At 43.4% G+C, this 16,814-nt stretch overlaps 1 protein-coding gene across 1 annotated transcript; it reads left to right on the plus strand.

Annotated features, from left to right (window-relative positions):
* Positions 1–12,677: 12,677 nt before the first annotated feature.
* LOC121972237 lies at positions 12,678–13,259 on the plus strand. Its single transcript, XM_042523930.1, has 2 exons — positions 12,678–12,773; positions 12,864–13,259. The coding sequence occupies exons 1-2, from the start codon at positions 12,678–12,680 to the stop codon at positions 13,257–13,259; spliced, it is 492 nt and encodes a 163-aa protein (XP_042379864.1).
* Positions 13,260–16,814: the final 3,555 nt, after the last annotated feature.

The raw sequence follows: 16,814 nt of genomic DNA on the forward strand, positions 1-16,814 counted from the left end.
CGAACGAGAAAGAAGGGTGCTTTGGTTCCGGAGGACGAAAGCCGGAGTGGAAGATTGCTCGGGGAGCAAGAGACGCAGCTAGCGAGAAGGTCGGCACTGGGTTTGACCGAGGGACGAAGACTGCGGATGAGTATGCTGGTGGACGAGAAGGAAGCACGCAGCGATTCTGAGGGACGAGAAGCCGGAGAGGAAGCCCGCTCGAGAAGACCGAAAGTTGGGTTCGGGTAAGCCCTTTTCCGGATGGCAGAGATCACCCAAGCGAGTGGATCCGGAGTTGAAGACCCGGACCGAGGCGAACTAAACTGAAGTGAAGGCCCTGACGGAGAAATGTCAACTCCTGTTGACTATAGTGCTCCAGGCGCTCGGAACCATTCCGGGCAGTCGGAACAGCCCGGGGCGCCCGGAATGGCTCCGGGCGCCCGGATCTTGAATCTTGACCAGATCGAGTCAAACGCGATCTGAATGTTGGGGATAAAGTTTTATCCCTCCCAGGACGCCCGGAACCCTTCGGGGCACCCCAACCAAGCCTATAAATATAGCCTTGGTCCAGAAACTTGACAACAAACTACAAGTAATTAATTTCAACGCTTGCGTGCTCTAGAGTTGTAGTTGAGCTTTTGTTTCTGCGCGTCAACATTGTAAGAGGCTTCTCCGCCTGAAGGAGTATTCTAGTGCTTTTAACTTCCTTGGATTAACAACCACATCGGTTGTAACCAAGTAAATATCTTGTGCCTCATTCTTTATGTCTTTAATTTATTGCTTTGCTTTATTTATGCAAGTGTTAGCTTAAAGAGTTCGAGGAAGGGTTGTTTGTTTTTGTAAGACTATCCAACAATCCCCTCCTAGCCGGCCGCAACGGTCCTACACTGTCAGCCTCGATCACTCTGGAGTAGTGAGTCTTAAGGGTACAGTAGTTAGAGGGCTAGAGATGTGAGTGGTCAGGGACCCTTAGGTATTTAGTTAGATAACTACTTAGCTGACCACCCACTTCGGTCGCCTATAGCGGTGCATGTACTAGATGCTAGTACGGTTTGTCACGGAGCCAAGCTTCTCAGCCATACAGGGGTCGTGGTGTCTAGGGAGATGGGGGGTGACCATGGAGCATGCATACACATTTTTGCATATGATGCACGGTGAATCTTTGGAGATATATTTGCATACATGCCTAGTAGATACTAGATGCATGTGATTGTGGTTGTTGCACTTGTTTAAGATATGCTTGTTACATATGGTTGTCATGCTGCATACATGTCATTTATTTTACATGTATATGCAGTTGTATTTATATTACACAAGTGTCAAGAGTGGGTTTGTTGCAGATTCGATGAGTTTACTGATCATTTTACCATGTGTCATTTCCAGATTGGGTATGTGTTTATCATTTTGTCAGTTGTAGTATGTGCAGTTTTTGTATGTTAGTTATGAGCGTTATACCATGTGAGATAGACTGATACTAGTAGTTGTGTTTATTGGATATGTTAGTATGATCATGTTTTTTATTCTCTACTGAGACTGTATACTTTTGATCTCCATGTTATTTATGGTCCATGCACTATCTTGTCTATTACCCGTTGAGTTACCTATACTCACCACCGCATTTATACCTTTATGTTTTCAGGTAGCAAATAGATGGTTGGTGTGTCGCTTGGAGTATCCTGTCTGCCGGGTCCTACGTCACATTCGAAGATCGTTTTGGGTTTTTTATATGATTTATTTGTATTTGGTATTTGCTGTATTTGGTGTGTTGTTGTATTTGTTGTTGTGGTTGTTGTATAAATCCTAGTTGGCTAGCAGTGTGTTGATTTGTGTTGTATTTGGCTTTCTGTTATCGTTTTTCCGCTGTGTTGGTTTTTAATGCAACCGAGTGGGTTGTTCATTGTATATATATAACTGCGTGGTTGTGTTTTATTATGTTACAGTCGAGTGGGCTAAATATAAACTGCGCGGTTGTGTATATATTCCAGCTGCATGTGGCTGATCTATTTTGTATGTATGTATGTTTCAGATTGTCACCTGTATAGGGGAGATGCTGTCGAAATTTTTCAGTAGGGACTCCTTTGGGGGCGTGATAAGGGAGATCCGAGTAGACAATGATATTCAGGCCGAGCAGTTATCACACTCGGCCTAGCGACAAACTCAGCATGACAAGGGAGATCCGAGCCGACTGGCTATCCCGCTCAACCCATCAACAGATCGCCCGGATAGTGGAATGCCGGTCGAGAAGCTATCCCGCTCGGCCTAGTGGCAGATATCAGTCGGACAGCGGAACGCCTGCCGAGCAGCTACTCCACTCGGCCCAGCAACAGACAAAAGGGGGGCTATCTCTCGACATCCTTTTGGGAGCTAATGCCGTTAATAGGTGGCGTGGTCGATAGCATGTCAGGCAGAAGATCGTATGATGGAAGCTTCCACTGTCACTTCAGAGATATGCTCAGTTTGTTAAGGTATTGTGTCACAGACACTTTACTGGTGCGTCTTTTCTGGGAAACTTTAGAGAAGCATGCACACCTTGGGAAGCGTGCATGCGCACTACAGCAGCTCTATATAAGGGGGGGTCCAAATTTCAGTGGAGGTATGTGCTCTACCGTTGCTGCTACGGTTCATTTGCTTCCTTGCTTCCACATTCATCGCTGGTGACTGACTTGAGCATTGGAGGGCCAACGCCGGGGACCCCTTCCCTGGCTCGGCACTAGCGTAGTTGTGGTTGCAAGTCCGGTCGAAGTCTATGTGTGGTCAGCAGGAACGCCACATTCCCATCATCCATTGCCTCAACTTTTGGACAGAAACATATTTGGCGCCATCTGTGGGAATGTCACCTGCATACAAGCTGAGGAAATGGAGGACGCTAGACGACTTCACACTATGACACTCACCCAAGAAGAACTCGACATGCTCGTGCAAGCCCGAGAGGCAAAGATAGTCTAGCAGCAGTAACAGCAAGTGGCCATGGACATCCCCTCGGTCTCATCTGAAACCGTGATGAATGCCTTCACCAAGGGGCTCAAGAGAGAGACTTCTTCCGATCGCTCATCAGGAAGCTGCTCAGGGACTACGACCACATGCTCAAAAAAGCCAACAAGTATATAAATGTGGAAGAAGGCCAAGCATCTAAAATAAAGGAGGTGTCGACCGAACCCTCGGCACCAACCGAGCACTGACCATCAAGTAACTACCAGCCCCCTAGGGGACCAAGGGCCGAAGGAGTGTGGCCACACCAAGAGACAAGGGCACATGCTGTGCAGCATGTGGCTTCCAGTCGGCTAAAGGCACTAAAGAAGATATGGACGTCGATGTTCTGCTCTTTCCATCAATCAGCGACCCACAACATGCGTGACTATCGCGGTTTAACACCGATCGTTGGTCGACCGACTCCCAGAGGATATCACCGCCAAACTCCTTCGCCCGACCGATGCCACAGGCATCAATCCACTGGTTGTCAAGAGGATGCAAGGAGATTGCCTGAGTGGCTCCATCAACACCAGCGCCGGGAGAACGTCGATCCCTCCGGAGTCCAGGCTGAGCGAAATAGGCCCTTCGACCTGGAAGAAGAAAATAGGAACAACACCGCCCGCGGAGAAATATGTATGATCGTTGGTGGGCTGACCGACGAGGACTCCAACAGAGCCAGGAAGTCGTACGCCTGGGGTCTAGAGATCCACGTAGTAGGGTGTAGCTCAGAGAGGGCGGACATGTTGGTTGCTACTCGGAATACCGTTCTGTTTCCCCTGTAAAAAATTTGTACAAGCACAGAACTTTACCTAGCTACCCATATGCTCTACTGAAGTTAAACTTGGATTGGAAACGAAACTTAATAAGTTTACTCCAAGTTCAATCTTCAGGAGTTAAACTTGGATTGCAAACGAAACTTAACATTATTAATCCACGTTCAACCCTTGTGTTCTTCAGAAGTTAAACCATGTTACAGAAGTTGATTAAATATCTATTTCAAGGATTGACTTCCAGGTCGTTGGTGAGGCACTCAGCCTTCTTGGTTATGAGATCATCCACCACTTCCTAGACAAAGCCTTTCAAAGGAATTGAATATTTAAACTACAGTAAACCCTAGGTTTAACTAAAGAGACCTCAATCGAAATACAATATCGAAACACAAAATCGAACACAAAAACGAAACACAAAATCTGTAACGACCCAATTTTCCCTATTTCGAGTTTTAAAAGTCCATAAAAATATTTGGAAATGCTTTTAAAATATTCTAGAGATTTTTAGAAATTTTTAGAGTATTTTTGTGTAATTTTTGGAGGTCGTTTAGTATGTTTACAAAAAAAAAAGAAATTCTAACAAAAATTGTTGAAGGCGAGGCTCGAACCCGTGACCTTGGGTCGAACCCGACCTAACCGGACGCAGCCGACCAGCTGAGCTACGCGGGTTTTGTTAACCCAATATGGAACGAAATGTATTTAAGCTATGGTTGAAACAGAATTACCTTAGGAAAAAAAAATGTTTCAGAAATTTGGCGAGTCGAAGCTCGACCTAGCGACCTCCGCTCGTACAAGTTTCAGCGGGTCGAGCCAGCCAAGTGGGCAGAGGAGTTTTTCTTGAAAAGGAAGGGGAACAAATATAGTTAAGTTATAATTGGAACCAAAAATTTAAACCCAGTTATAAGATTAGGTTTTCCCTTTCTCGTGAAAACTCGATATTCCTTTCCCCCTTCTCTCCCGACGGCGCCTTCCCATCTCGGACGAAATCACAGCAGTGAGCAAGGGTTTCTCCGGCGCCGGCGAGGGCTTTTCCGGCTAGTCTTCACCTGTGCGAGGTCATCCCGACGGAGAAGAACTTGCGGGCACAAGAGGAAGCCGAAGATTTTGCAAGACCCGAGCCTCTGAAAACCCTAAGGCCTTTTCCTTCCTTCTTCTCGGTTGTAAGTGCAAGAAACCCTAAGTAAGTACTACTCACCTGCGGTAGGAGTTGCTCCGAGCTTCAATTTTCTTCTTTGCTCCGAATTTAGGGTTTCCGTTTCCTTTTGTTGCGGATTTTGCTGTGCCGAGTGGATTTATAAGCTAGGGCTTTTATTTTATGCTTTGTTTATCTAGCCGAATTGCTAAGGTTGGTTTGAGTTGTACAGGGTGCTTGCTAAGACCTGTTGATTTCGGTATGAATTGTAGGTTGTTTATTCTGTTCGGATTTTCATCCTATGGTTTCCGGATCATGCTTTACAGAATAGGGTAGCTAGGGAATCAGCTTTCTTGTTTCTGTTTTGGATTAAGCTGTGTAGAAAAGAGAAGTTGCCTGCTTAAGTTTGGTTATAGCATGCTTAAGGGATTTATTGGCTAACTGGTTGTGTTCTGTTATAGCATGCATGTCCTGAATTTAGTCCTGTACATATGCAGATTGATATGTCGTTTATATCATTGAAACAAGCAGGTATTAGGGTTTTAATTTCAGCAAGTATTAGTCTTGTTTGTGTTAATTTGCTGGTTATGAATAAGCATGTTCTTAGCAAATGTAGAATTTAGTTTGAGTACCTTTCATTACCGTTTAGTATTTTCTGATGAAGCATGATTAAAGAGATTAGTTAGCTTCTATGTAGTCCTGTTATAACATGATTAAGGGAATTAGCTGGTTGCTATGTATTTCTGTTGTAACAGGTGTAGAGTTTATAGAAATATGTTCGGAACCATAGAATCTTGGGACATTGTTAGAGGATTTAAATGGATTCTTGTTAAGAATTTGTTAAGAGTTTATTAGGAGTCTTTCTTTTAATTGCTAGAGAAATTAGAGATTTCACATGCTATTTATATTGCTAGGTTTGAGTTAGTTGCCTTTTCTTTAAGCATGTGCAGAATTTCACAGCTTTGCTTTAGGTAGGAAAGTTCTTAAATAAGCATGAGTAGCTCCTTATTCAAGAATATCCCTTTTATTTAGTTAGAATAGGGGTAGCATTGTCCTTTGCTACTCAAAAGAAGGCAAGAACAGTCCCTAATTCTAGCACGTAGTTAGGTGTTAAGCATGCCTTTAGCTTTTCAGTGTAGTATCCTTGTGCATTTATTTACTGCCCATAAATTCCAGCAAGTTTGCTTCCTTTTAGGCCAATCAGATGGGTATAAACAGCCCTTGATCTTTAGCATTCCAAGTTTAGATAATCCTAGTGAAATTCCCTTTTTGCTGCCTTAGCTTGGTTAATTCCCTTTTTACTGCCGTGAGTTGGATATAGAAGAGGAGAAGGAACTTTAAGGGATTTAGCATGTGTTTAAGTAAGTTCAAAGATGCTTTCTTTTGCTTTATTTTATAGCATGATTAGTAAGTTCATATTTGCTTTCCTTTGCTTTGTTTTATAACATGCTTAGAGAGTTTAGATCTGCTTCCCTTATGTTATTTTTATATAGCATGCTTGGTTAGTTGTAATCCTATACTTGTTAGATATACCTATAGGATTCTAATAGGCTCCAATAAAGGATTATAAGAAGCATGAGTAAAGAAAAAGACTAAAGTCTAATTAAAAAGAGATAACAAGTAAATTAAAGTAAGAGGCTAGTACCCGACTTCCAAGGTTGTCGTTAAACAAATCCAGGTGACCAATTCCAAGGTCTTGGCCCTGGTAAGACCAAGGTCTTTACCTTATAGGACTAGAGGCTCGCTACCTCAGTCACTATTAGAGAGCGCGCAAAATAAAGATGGTACTAAGCCTGGGCCCAAAGAAGAAAAGAAGAAAAGAAAAGAAAAGAAGAACAAGAAGAAGAAAGTGAAAGAGAAATTAAAAGATTAATTTCTAGTAAAAGAAAAGAAAAGAAGAACAAGAAGAAGAAAGTGAAAGAGAAATTAAAAGATTAATTTCTAGTATAAGAAAAGTAAGAAGAACAAGAAGAAGAAAGTGAAAGAGAAATTAAAAGATTAATTTCTAGTATAAGGATATAAGAAAATGAAACAAGTTTATGCTTAGAATCAATAAAAGTTTAGTTCTTTAATTCTAAGCTTACAGTAGTTGTTTCATTACTTTCCTGTCAGTTAGTGAGCATGTTTAGTATTCAGTTTTATTTCTGTATACCATGAGTACATGTAGCTTTGCTTTTAGCATTTCAGTTTTAGTATTGTTACATTCTTTTTATGCACTTCGAGTTTTTGTGAGATAGATTAGTACTTACTAAGCGTTTTCGCTTATAGATCTTTTGTTTTCTTTCCTCCTACCGCAGATAAAGGAAAAGCTAAGATATGAAAAGGAGGCGACAGGATGGTGGTGGTGATGAAGATGTGTGATGTTTGGACTGTGGAGAGATCCAGAATTAGCTGGCAAAAAAAATTGTCAAGACTTTATGTTTAATCCTTTTAGTTTTCTTAAGTGTCATTATAAGTTGAGACTGTATTTAAGTTTATTCCGCACTTGTAATTAGTTTACTTTTATTATTTGTGGAGTGATGTAGTTGGTTGCTTTTGCTAGAGTAGTTGCTTTGGTTATAGTGTGATTTTATTACTACGTGGTTGTGAAAAATGTGTTCCAGTCGCCTGTGGCTGCGTATATATTGTTTGTATTATGGATTTAGTCACCGGTACAGGGGAGACTCTGCCGAAATTTTTCGGTAGGAATTCCTCTGGGGCTGTGATAAATCTAAGTGTTGCTAATATTAGCATAAGTGACACTAGTAAGTAGAGTATAGATAGGTAATGGTCGCCCGTAGTAGTAGTAGTAAGAAGGGTGGGTCGTTACAAAATCGCTAGCCTCTTGTGTTGGTATTTCAGGATCCATACAAAGAACACAAACTAATTAATATGAAGCGGAAATAATTAATTAGTTATACCTTTCTTTGTAGCTTAAAGACCTCTTGATCTTCTGTTGTATTCCTCTCCTCCTCTTGGACGTTGTGTGACCGATGATCTACCAAGATGAAATCCACCCGAACCACTTCATCTCCTCCAAGAAAATCTAGCCACCAAGGAATACCAAAATAGGAAACTTTCTTCTCTTCCTTCTTCCTCTCCAAGTAACTGGCCACTAAGGATTTTCCCATCCTTAATGTGTTGTCGACCCTAAGGAAGCACAAGAAGAAAGAGAGAAAATCCGGCCACCAAGGAGAATAGAAGAGAGATGCCGACCCTAAGGGAGCAAGGAAAAATAGGGGTCAGCCACACAAGGAGAAGAAGAGGAGCTTAGAAATTGTATTTACCATGAGGCTCCCTCTACCTCTCTTTTATAATCCTTGGTCATGGCAAAAAAGAAAATTTTAATAACAATTAAATCTCTCTCTTTTAAATTTCCTATTATGGATGCCACAAAAGGAAAGTTTTAAAAAATTAATCTCTCTCTTTTAACATTGTAGATGACTAAAAAAAGGAAAGATTAAAATTAAAACTTCTCTTTTAAATCATGGTTACAAAAAAGAAAAGTTTTATCAAAATTAAAATATCTCTTTTAAAGAAAAATTTTAAAATTTAAAACTCTCTTTTAAAACTATGTAGATGGCTATAAAAGGAAAGATTTTAACAAAAATAAAATCTTCCTTTTATTCCTTTAGTTGATGCTAAAAAGGAAAGTTTAAAACAAAATTAAAACTTCCTTTTAATCCAATCATGGCCGACCATCACTTGGTCAACAAAAAAGGAAAAACTTTAAAATTAAAATCTTCTCTTTTAAATCCCTTTGTGGATAGCTATAAAAGGAAAGATTTTAAAATTAAAATTCTTCTTTTAAATCCCTTCATGGATGGCTATAAAAGGAAAGATTTTAACAAAAATAAAATCTCCCTTTTAATTTCTTGTGGCTGACCCCTTGGGCACCAAGCAAGGCTTGGCCGACCACATCTTGGACACCAAAATATGCTTGGGCCAGCCACATCTTGGACACCAAGATGTGCTTGGCCGGCCCTATCATGGGCTAGAAGATGGGCTTGGGTGGATACAAGGCTTTATAGAGGTTACAACAGGGACCGAGAGGAGGAATTGGTTTTGGTCTCCCGATGAGCTTGAGCTTCCTGTGTTCGCCCTGAATACCCAACTCAAGTTCATCAATAATAACTCATACCACTAAAGAGTTATTATTGCACTACCGCACCAATCCCATATTACATTATGGGCTCCTTCTTATCATGAGTGCATTAATCTCCTTGTGTTTAAGATATCAAATGCCCGCTAATTAAATGAGTTACTGACAACTCACTTAATTAATATCTAGCTCCAAGAGTAGTACCACTCAGCTTCATTGTCATGCCGGACTAAGTCCACCTGCAGGGTTTACATGATAATCCTTATGAGCTCTTTAAGGGGGCATCATCAACCAAGATTACTACGACACAGTTTCCTTCTATAATCAACAACACACCATATAAATAATATTATTTCCCAACTTATCGGGCCTATTGATTTAACGGAATAAATCTCACTCATTGATAAATTAAAGAAATAAATACTAAGTATATGTGCTTGTTATTATATCGGGATTAAGAGTACACACATCCATAATAACAGAGGTTTTGTTCTTTTATGTAGTCAGTATAAAAAGAAACAACCTCAAATGGTCCTACTCAATACACACATAGTATACTAATGTTATTTTATAGTCAAGATAAACTAATACCAAATTACACTACAACCATTCCAATGGTTTATCCCTATCCATCTTAGTTGTGAGCTACTATTTATAATTTATAAGGAACTGATAACATGATATTCTGTGTGACACCACACACCATGTTATCTACAATATAAATTAAATGGACTACTACATTTAACTAAATGCAGACATTTGACTAATGTGGTTATTATTTCAAAATAAATGTTCATACAAAAAGCTAGACTTTTAATATACATTCTAACAGGACATGCCCGAGATCAGCTTCGGGCCCCGAGACTTAGAGGGAGTAGAGATCCCTCATGACGATGCTCTCATCATCTGAGTGGTGATCGCCAACTACAACATTCACCAGGTTTTTGTGGATACATGGAGTTCGGTGAATATAATCTTCAAGAAGGCCTTTGATAAGCTCCAGATCGATCGAGGCAAGTTGCTCCCTATGACGCCCCCGCAATACGGGTTAACAGGCAATGAAGTTTTACCAATAGACCAAACGAGGTTGGCCATCTCGCTCAAAAAGGAGCCGCTCAGGAGGACGAGGACCATGAACTTCATCGTGGTGGATGCGCTGTCAGCCTACAATGTCATCCTAGGCTGACCGACCCTCAACGAGTTCCGAGCAGTAGTCTCTACATACTGCAAAAAGATCAAGTTCCTAGTCGACGATCGGGTTGGAGAAGTTCAGGGTGACAAACTGACCACTCGGTGCTGCTAAGTCGAGATGGTCAAGACAGAGGCAAGAGCCGTTCGGAAGAACCCGTGTATTTAGGTAAACGCTATTACTGAAAAACCTCCTACCCTTGTCTACGAAGAAAAAGAGGAAGTCCATATCCATCCCAGCTGGGTGGAAGCAACTACCTTCATAGCTGCCGACCTAGAAGCCAAGTAGAAGGCAGAGTTGGTCGCTTGCCTCCAATAGAATCATGATGTGTTCGCATGGTCGATGCATGAGCTTCCTGGAATCTCCCCGAGTGTGGCACAGCATGAGCTTCATGTCCGGCTGGAAGCTCGACCAGTAAAGAAAAGAAAGAGGGATTTCAGCATCGAGCAGAATCTGATCATCCGATCGGAGATTGAGAAACTGTTGGAAGCCGGCCATATTTGAGAAGTTCAATTCCCGAGCTGGCTCGCTAACATCATGTTGGTCTTTAAGCTGGGCAACAAATGGCGAGTTTGCATTAATTTTCGTGATCTAAATAAGGCGTACCCAAAGGACTTCTACCCACTACCTAAGATCGACCAGATGGTGGACTCTACCGCAGGGTGCAAGTTGATCTGCATGCTTGATGCCTACTAGGGCTATCACCAGGTGCCGCTCGCCCGCGAAGATCGAAAAAGGTCAGCTTCATCACGACCGATGGGACGTACTGCTACAATGTCATGTCATTCGGACTCAAGAACTCTGGGACCACTTATTAAATGCTGATGAACAAAGTGTTTCGATGGTAGATCAGCCGTAACATGGAGATATACGTCGATGACATATTGATAAAATCCCTCCGAGCTGCTGGCCTATGCATAGATATCGAGGAGACCTGCCAGAGGCTCAGGACTTATGGAATTAAGCTAAATCCGAGCAAGTGTCTATTCGATGCGAAGAGTGGTCACTTCATGGGATACATCATCACCGAGTGGGGCATCGAGGCGAACCCAAGCAAAGTTAAAGATTTGCAAGACATGCCGGTGCCTCGAAATTTGAAGGAACCTCAATGACTCACCGGTCGGATCACAGCGCTGTCTAGATTCATCTCCAAATCTTCCAATGGGAGCTTGTCGTTCTTCAAGATGCTATGCCAAGCGACAAAGTTTCAATGGGACGCAGAATGTGACCAAGCGTTCGAGGAGCTCAAAGAGTACCTCAACTCCTTGCTTGTCCTAGCTAAGCAATGTGTCGGTGAACCTCTCTGGATATACCTATCCTCTATAGAGCATGCGGTCGATTCGACTTTAATTAGGTAGAACAACGAAGAACAACTTGTGTACTTTTTTAACCATATATTAAAAGACGCTGAGTCCCGCTACACTGGTCTTGAGAAGTTAGCCTATGCATTAGTTCTCGCCTTACAGAGACTTCGCCCGTCCTTCCTGGCACACTTGATAATTGTGATGACCAACAGTGCCTTAGGCAGAGTCCTCTTCAATCCCGAGGCATCCGGGAGGTTGATCAAATGGATGACGGAGCTCAGTAAGTTAGACATCCAGTACCAACCCCGAACGACTATCAAAGCACAATCCTTGGTGGATTTCGTTACCGAGGTCTAGAGCCCAGAAACAGAAGTTGTTTGGAAGATATACGTGGATGGTTCATCCACTTGGCAAGGAAGTGACTTCGGCGTATTGCTCATCTTGCCACAAGAGGACCGGATGCAGCTATCCCTCTAGCTGGACTATAGAGCCACCAACAACGAAGCTAAATATGAGGCATTGATATCCAATTTACAAGCTGCTCGGCATGTTGGAGCCATCAAAGTCCTCATCCACTCGGACTCTTAGCTGGTCGCTCAGCAGTTGTCCGGGACATTCGAGATAAGTAACGCCTGACTCAAGCTCTATGCCAGGGCCTTCGAAAAACTGAAGTCCAATTTTCAGGAGGTTGTTATACAAAAGATCCCCCGATCAGAGAATCAGGCTGCAGATGAGCTGGCCAAGTTAGCCAGTGCACTGTCATCGATCGTCATAAACCAGCCGATCAAACAAGTATCGCTAATGGGGCATATTTATAGGATGGAAGGGATAGCCTTCCCGAGTGACTCGAGAATGACTCTAATAGAGTTCCTGTGGTCGGGAGCCACATCGTCCGATCAGGAGGAGTCTCACCTACTGAGGAGAAAGGTCAGACGATTCACCCTGGTCTGGGATCAGCTATATAAGAAGGCTTTCTCCAGGCTTCTACTCAAGTGCATCGAATCGGAGGATGTTGAATGCATCTTGCGAGAGGTGCACCAAGGATCCTGTGGAGGACATTCAGGCGACCGTTCATTGGTGCAAAAGATACTGTTGACCGACCCTCCAAGTAGACGCCGCCCGGACGGTGGCGACTTGCTTGTCTTGCCAAAAGTATCATAGCCTCTCGTATCGACCGACCGAGGAATTGAAGGCGTCCACGATATCTTGCCCATTCGACCAATGGGGAATGGACATCATAGGGTCATTCCCCATGGCGATTGGTCAACGGAAATTCCTGCTCATGGTGGTAGATTACTTCTCGAAGTGGGTAGAGGCCGAGTCGCTCGCAAGGATAACCGAGCAAATGGTCATGAAGTTCATCTGACAACACATTATATGCCAGTTTGGCATCCCACATAAGCTCGTATCAAATAATTGGAGGTAGTTTGTCGGTCAGAAACTCAGAGAGTGGTGCGAAGGATATGGCATCCAGCAAGCCTTCACCATCGTGGCTTACCCTCAGAGCAACAGAAAAGCTAAAGTCGCCAATCGGGAGATCCTTCGAATATTACGCGCTCGGCTCGACCACGCAGGAGGTAGCTGGGTCGACAAGCTCCCAAGCGTATTGTGGCCAATCCGCACAACCCCAAAGGAAGGTATCAGTGCAACTCACTTCCACCTAGTGTACGGCGGCGAGGCAGTCGTCCCCGTAGAAGTAGGAGTGGAATCTGATCGGGTGCAACATTACAATGAAGAAAACTCCGAGCGGAGGCTCATGGAGCTCGACTTGGTCGACGAAGCTCAAGACAAAGCAGTCGTTCGCCTAACAACGTACCGGCAGAGAATGAAGTAGAACTATAACCAAAGAGTGATCCTGAGATCCTTCCATTATTTCTTTTGGAAGAAAGTGAAACCGATCGACAATGCCACCAAACTTGAAGCCCCATGGGCAGGGCCCTTCAAGGTTATGGAAAAACTCCGTTCGGGAGCCTACTATCTGGAAGATGAAGAAGGAAGAAGGCTCGAGCGGTCGTGGAGAGCAAATCATCTCCAACCCTACCGGTCCGGATGAAAGGTGCACGAGTAAATACACGCACTATTGAATGTACTTTGGAATGCCCTCTGTAAATGCAGGATAAGAATAAAAACAAGGTTTTTAAACTATTCGTTGAACGGCGTGTCTACACCAATGGTCGAGCGGTGACCTTAAACTCCTTTCCATATCAAACTATCGAGTGGCGACGTTAAACGCGGGTCCACGTCAAATCATCGAGCAGCGACATTAAAACCTTGTCTCCATCGGTGGTCGAGCGGCGACCTTAAACCCAATACTATGTCAAATTGTCGAGCGGCAATATTAAAACCTTGTCTCTATCGACGGTCGAGCGACGACCTTAAACCCGAGACTTTGTCAAATCGTCGAGAGGCGATATTAAAACTTTGTCTCCATCGACGGTTGAGCGGCGACCTTAAACCCGGGACTTCATCAAATCATCGAGCGGCGTCGATAAACTCGAGCCTACGCAAGTCATTGAACTATTGACTGCAAATAGGGGTTGCCCTAAGGCTCCCAAGTCTCAGATAAATGACCTGTTCAGAAGCATGTACCATAATAGTTGGGACTTCACATAATTCAGAGAGCAAAATAGATTGAGCGGGTGCATACACAGACCATTTCTGATCAGATGAGTTATGAGGCTACGATACGATGGAAAGAAAGTGAAAAAACAAGTTTAATAAGATAACGCTCAGCCGAATGGGAAAGCATGCATTACTACTTTTAATGTGCAGGGATTACAAAGATAAAAGCTTCACCGAACAGGCGAGCATACATTGAAATTTCAAAAAATTTTACATTGCACTCAGCCTCACTCAAGGTAATCCAGGGCGTTGTCCGACAGTGACTCGGTCAGCTTGTCACGGTTGATGACATTGCCCGTCAGATCGGCGGGAATGTGACCGCCTTCCTTGAGTTGTTGGAGAGTCCTGTCGATTGCCATGTCAAAGAGCCGAAGAGCCCGGTCGATGACTTTGTTGTTGAATGCATCCAAGATGATGTAATTCTTTTTCATTACCTCAAACCAGCTCGATTCTGCATCCTGATAGATCTTCATCATCGTTCACGAACCCTCCAACTCATCCTAATTGGTCATTTTTAGCTCGACATCTTTGGTGGCGAGCTGCCTCGGAGAGTAGTCTCCTCAACCAACTGACTGTTTCGCTCGGTCACCAGAAAATCTTCGACCTCCTTCAGTTTTTGGGTGAGAGACTGGGCTTCCTGGTTCTTCAAGTCAAGGCTTGTAATGGCCCGGTTCTTCCTCGCAGTGGCCGACTCTATCTTCTTGTCAAAGGTGGCGACCTGCTTGTTGAGCCGAGCCACCAGCGCCTCCTGCTCTGCACTTTTACCCCGCTCAGCTTCAAGAAGTTTATTGCGTTTTTCTAGATCGACCTTCGGTTTGGCCACTTCTTGCTAGTGGGAAGGGGCTTGGTTGCTAGTGGCCTTCAATTACTTGAACTCCTCTTCCAAAAATACGAGCCTGTGGCATATGGTCAAGCTCTCTACCCAGTACTACAGATGAGCAAGAATAGGTTATCACCGATCGGAGGTATATTATGAATTTACATTAAAATACTTACTCTAGTGGACATTTGGGTATGGCTGTTCATGAGTGCGCCTGGAGGTATCATCGTCGTGCGACCTCGGGCTTCCTCCCATATCTGGGCAAGAGACCCTTGTATGATAATCTAACGCTCGGGTGCCCGAGATGCGGGGCTCGACTCACTGTAGTCTGCGGTGGGCAGATGGAGGATTATAGTGATGCAATGCCGACCACTTGGGACTGATTGTGATGAGGTCGCTCGGTCGGATGGGCCAAACACGGACACCGTGTGAATGCCAAATTTCTGAACCTTAGAGGGTGGTGGCATAAAAGCCACTAGCGAAGCGGCTGCGGTCCCCTGTGGTAGCTCAGTCAATGACAGAGTCTGATCAGACAAGGAAGCCTCTGCAGTTGCCAGGATAGGAGCATGGGTCAAAGTCTTGACCCACTCGGCCGATCGCGCTCTTGAAGTGACGGAGGACGACGAGGCACCGATTTGGCGCCTCTTTCACTGGTTCAAAGGCACGTCGGAGGAGGCCGAGCCTGATGGTTCATCCACCAGGATACTTTGGTGCCGCTCGGACGGCGGATGCGGTCCTGCAGCCTCTGCTCTGCTCGGCGTGTGGCTAGCATCACCACCGCTCACCAGGGCGATTGTAGCCTCGCCTTCATCCTGGGGCTCATGGGAGTCGACCCACTGCAAGTCGCGACTCACTAGCTCCTCCACAGCAGCCGCATTGATTGTGACATCTTTCAGCTTCGCTTTGTTGGACAGATGAGTGCGTAGCATGACTTCGGCTGTAAAAAAGGATGAAAAATCAGTTAGCATCAAAGGGAATAGTGAAAGAAACTTCATACCTAGGCTGGTCGGTAGTTAAAAGCCCTTCTTGGTGTCCAAGAGGGGGCCGACCCATGGCTTGGTGACCAAGCCATAGGGGTTGGCTAATTCCTTCTCAAAGGGGTCGGCCCTTTGCTTGGTGTCCAAGCAAAGAGGGGTCGACCACAATAAATTCAAATAGGAGGGGTGTTTTGAATTTTTAAAATCTTCTCTTTTTATAAATCTACAAGTTTTAAAAGAGAGATTTTAAAATTAAAAACTTTCCTTATTTGAATTATGCCACATGGTTTAAAAGAAAGTTTGAAAGTTTGAAAACTTTCCTTTTTTAACCATCCTCATGGTTTTTAGAAAAAAGGAAGATAAGTTTTAAATTTGAAACTTTCTATTTTTGTAACCATGTTATAAAAAGAAATTTTAGAAGGGAAGTTTTAAATTTTAAAACTTGGTTTTAAATTTTAAAACTTTCCTTTTTTAACTTCCACAATAGGAAAGAGAGATTGTAAAATTTTATAAGAGGATTTCTTCTTTTATAAAATTTTATAAAAAAAATTTTTCTCCTTGATGATGTGGTCGGCCACCCTTGCTTGGTGCCCAACCAAGGGGCCGGCCAATCAATCCATGATTGATAATTGAATCAATCAAGAGCAAAGAAAATGAAAAATAAAAAGGGAAAAGGAAAAATAAGAGGATGATTTTAATTTTTGTAAAAAATCATTCCTTATTTGCCTTGAGCAAGTAATATAAAAGAAGGGGATGAGAGGCCTCATGAATTATCAATTCTATTATTTTCTCTCTTCTCTTTAGTCTTCTCCTAAGGGTCGACCCTTGCTTCTCTTCACGCTAGGGCCGACCACCTCTTGTGGATACTTTGTGTGGCCAGATACAAAGAGAAGGAGAAGAAGAAGAGAAGTAGGGATTGCATCTTTTGTTATTCTATTGCTTGTGTGGCCGGATCTCTCCCCTTTCCTTT

Source organism: Zingiber officinale, chromosome 4A (assembly GCF_018446385.1).
Source record: "Zingiber officinale cultivar Zhangliang chromosome 4A, Zo_v1.1, whole genome shotgun sequence".
NCBI lineage: Eukaryota > Viridiplantae > Streptophyta > Magnoliopsida > Zingiberales > Zingiberaceae > Zingiber > Zingiber officinale.

Coding starts and splice junctions, on each gene's coding strand:
- LOC121972237 (XM_042523930.1), top strand. CDS start 12,678: ATGGCGATTGGTCAACGGAAATTCCTGCTCATGGTGGTAGATTACTTC. Junction 12,774..12,863: donor CAAGGATAACCGAGCAAATG/GTCATGAAGTTC, acceptor TTTGTCGGTCAG/AAACTCAGAGAGTGGTGCGA.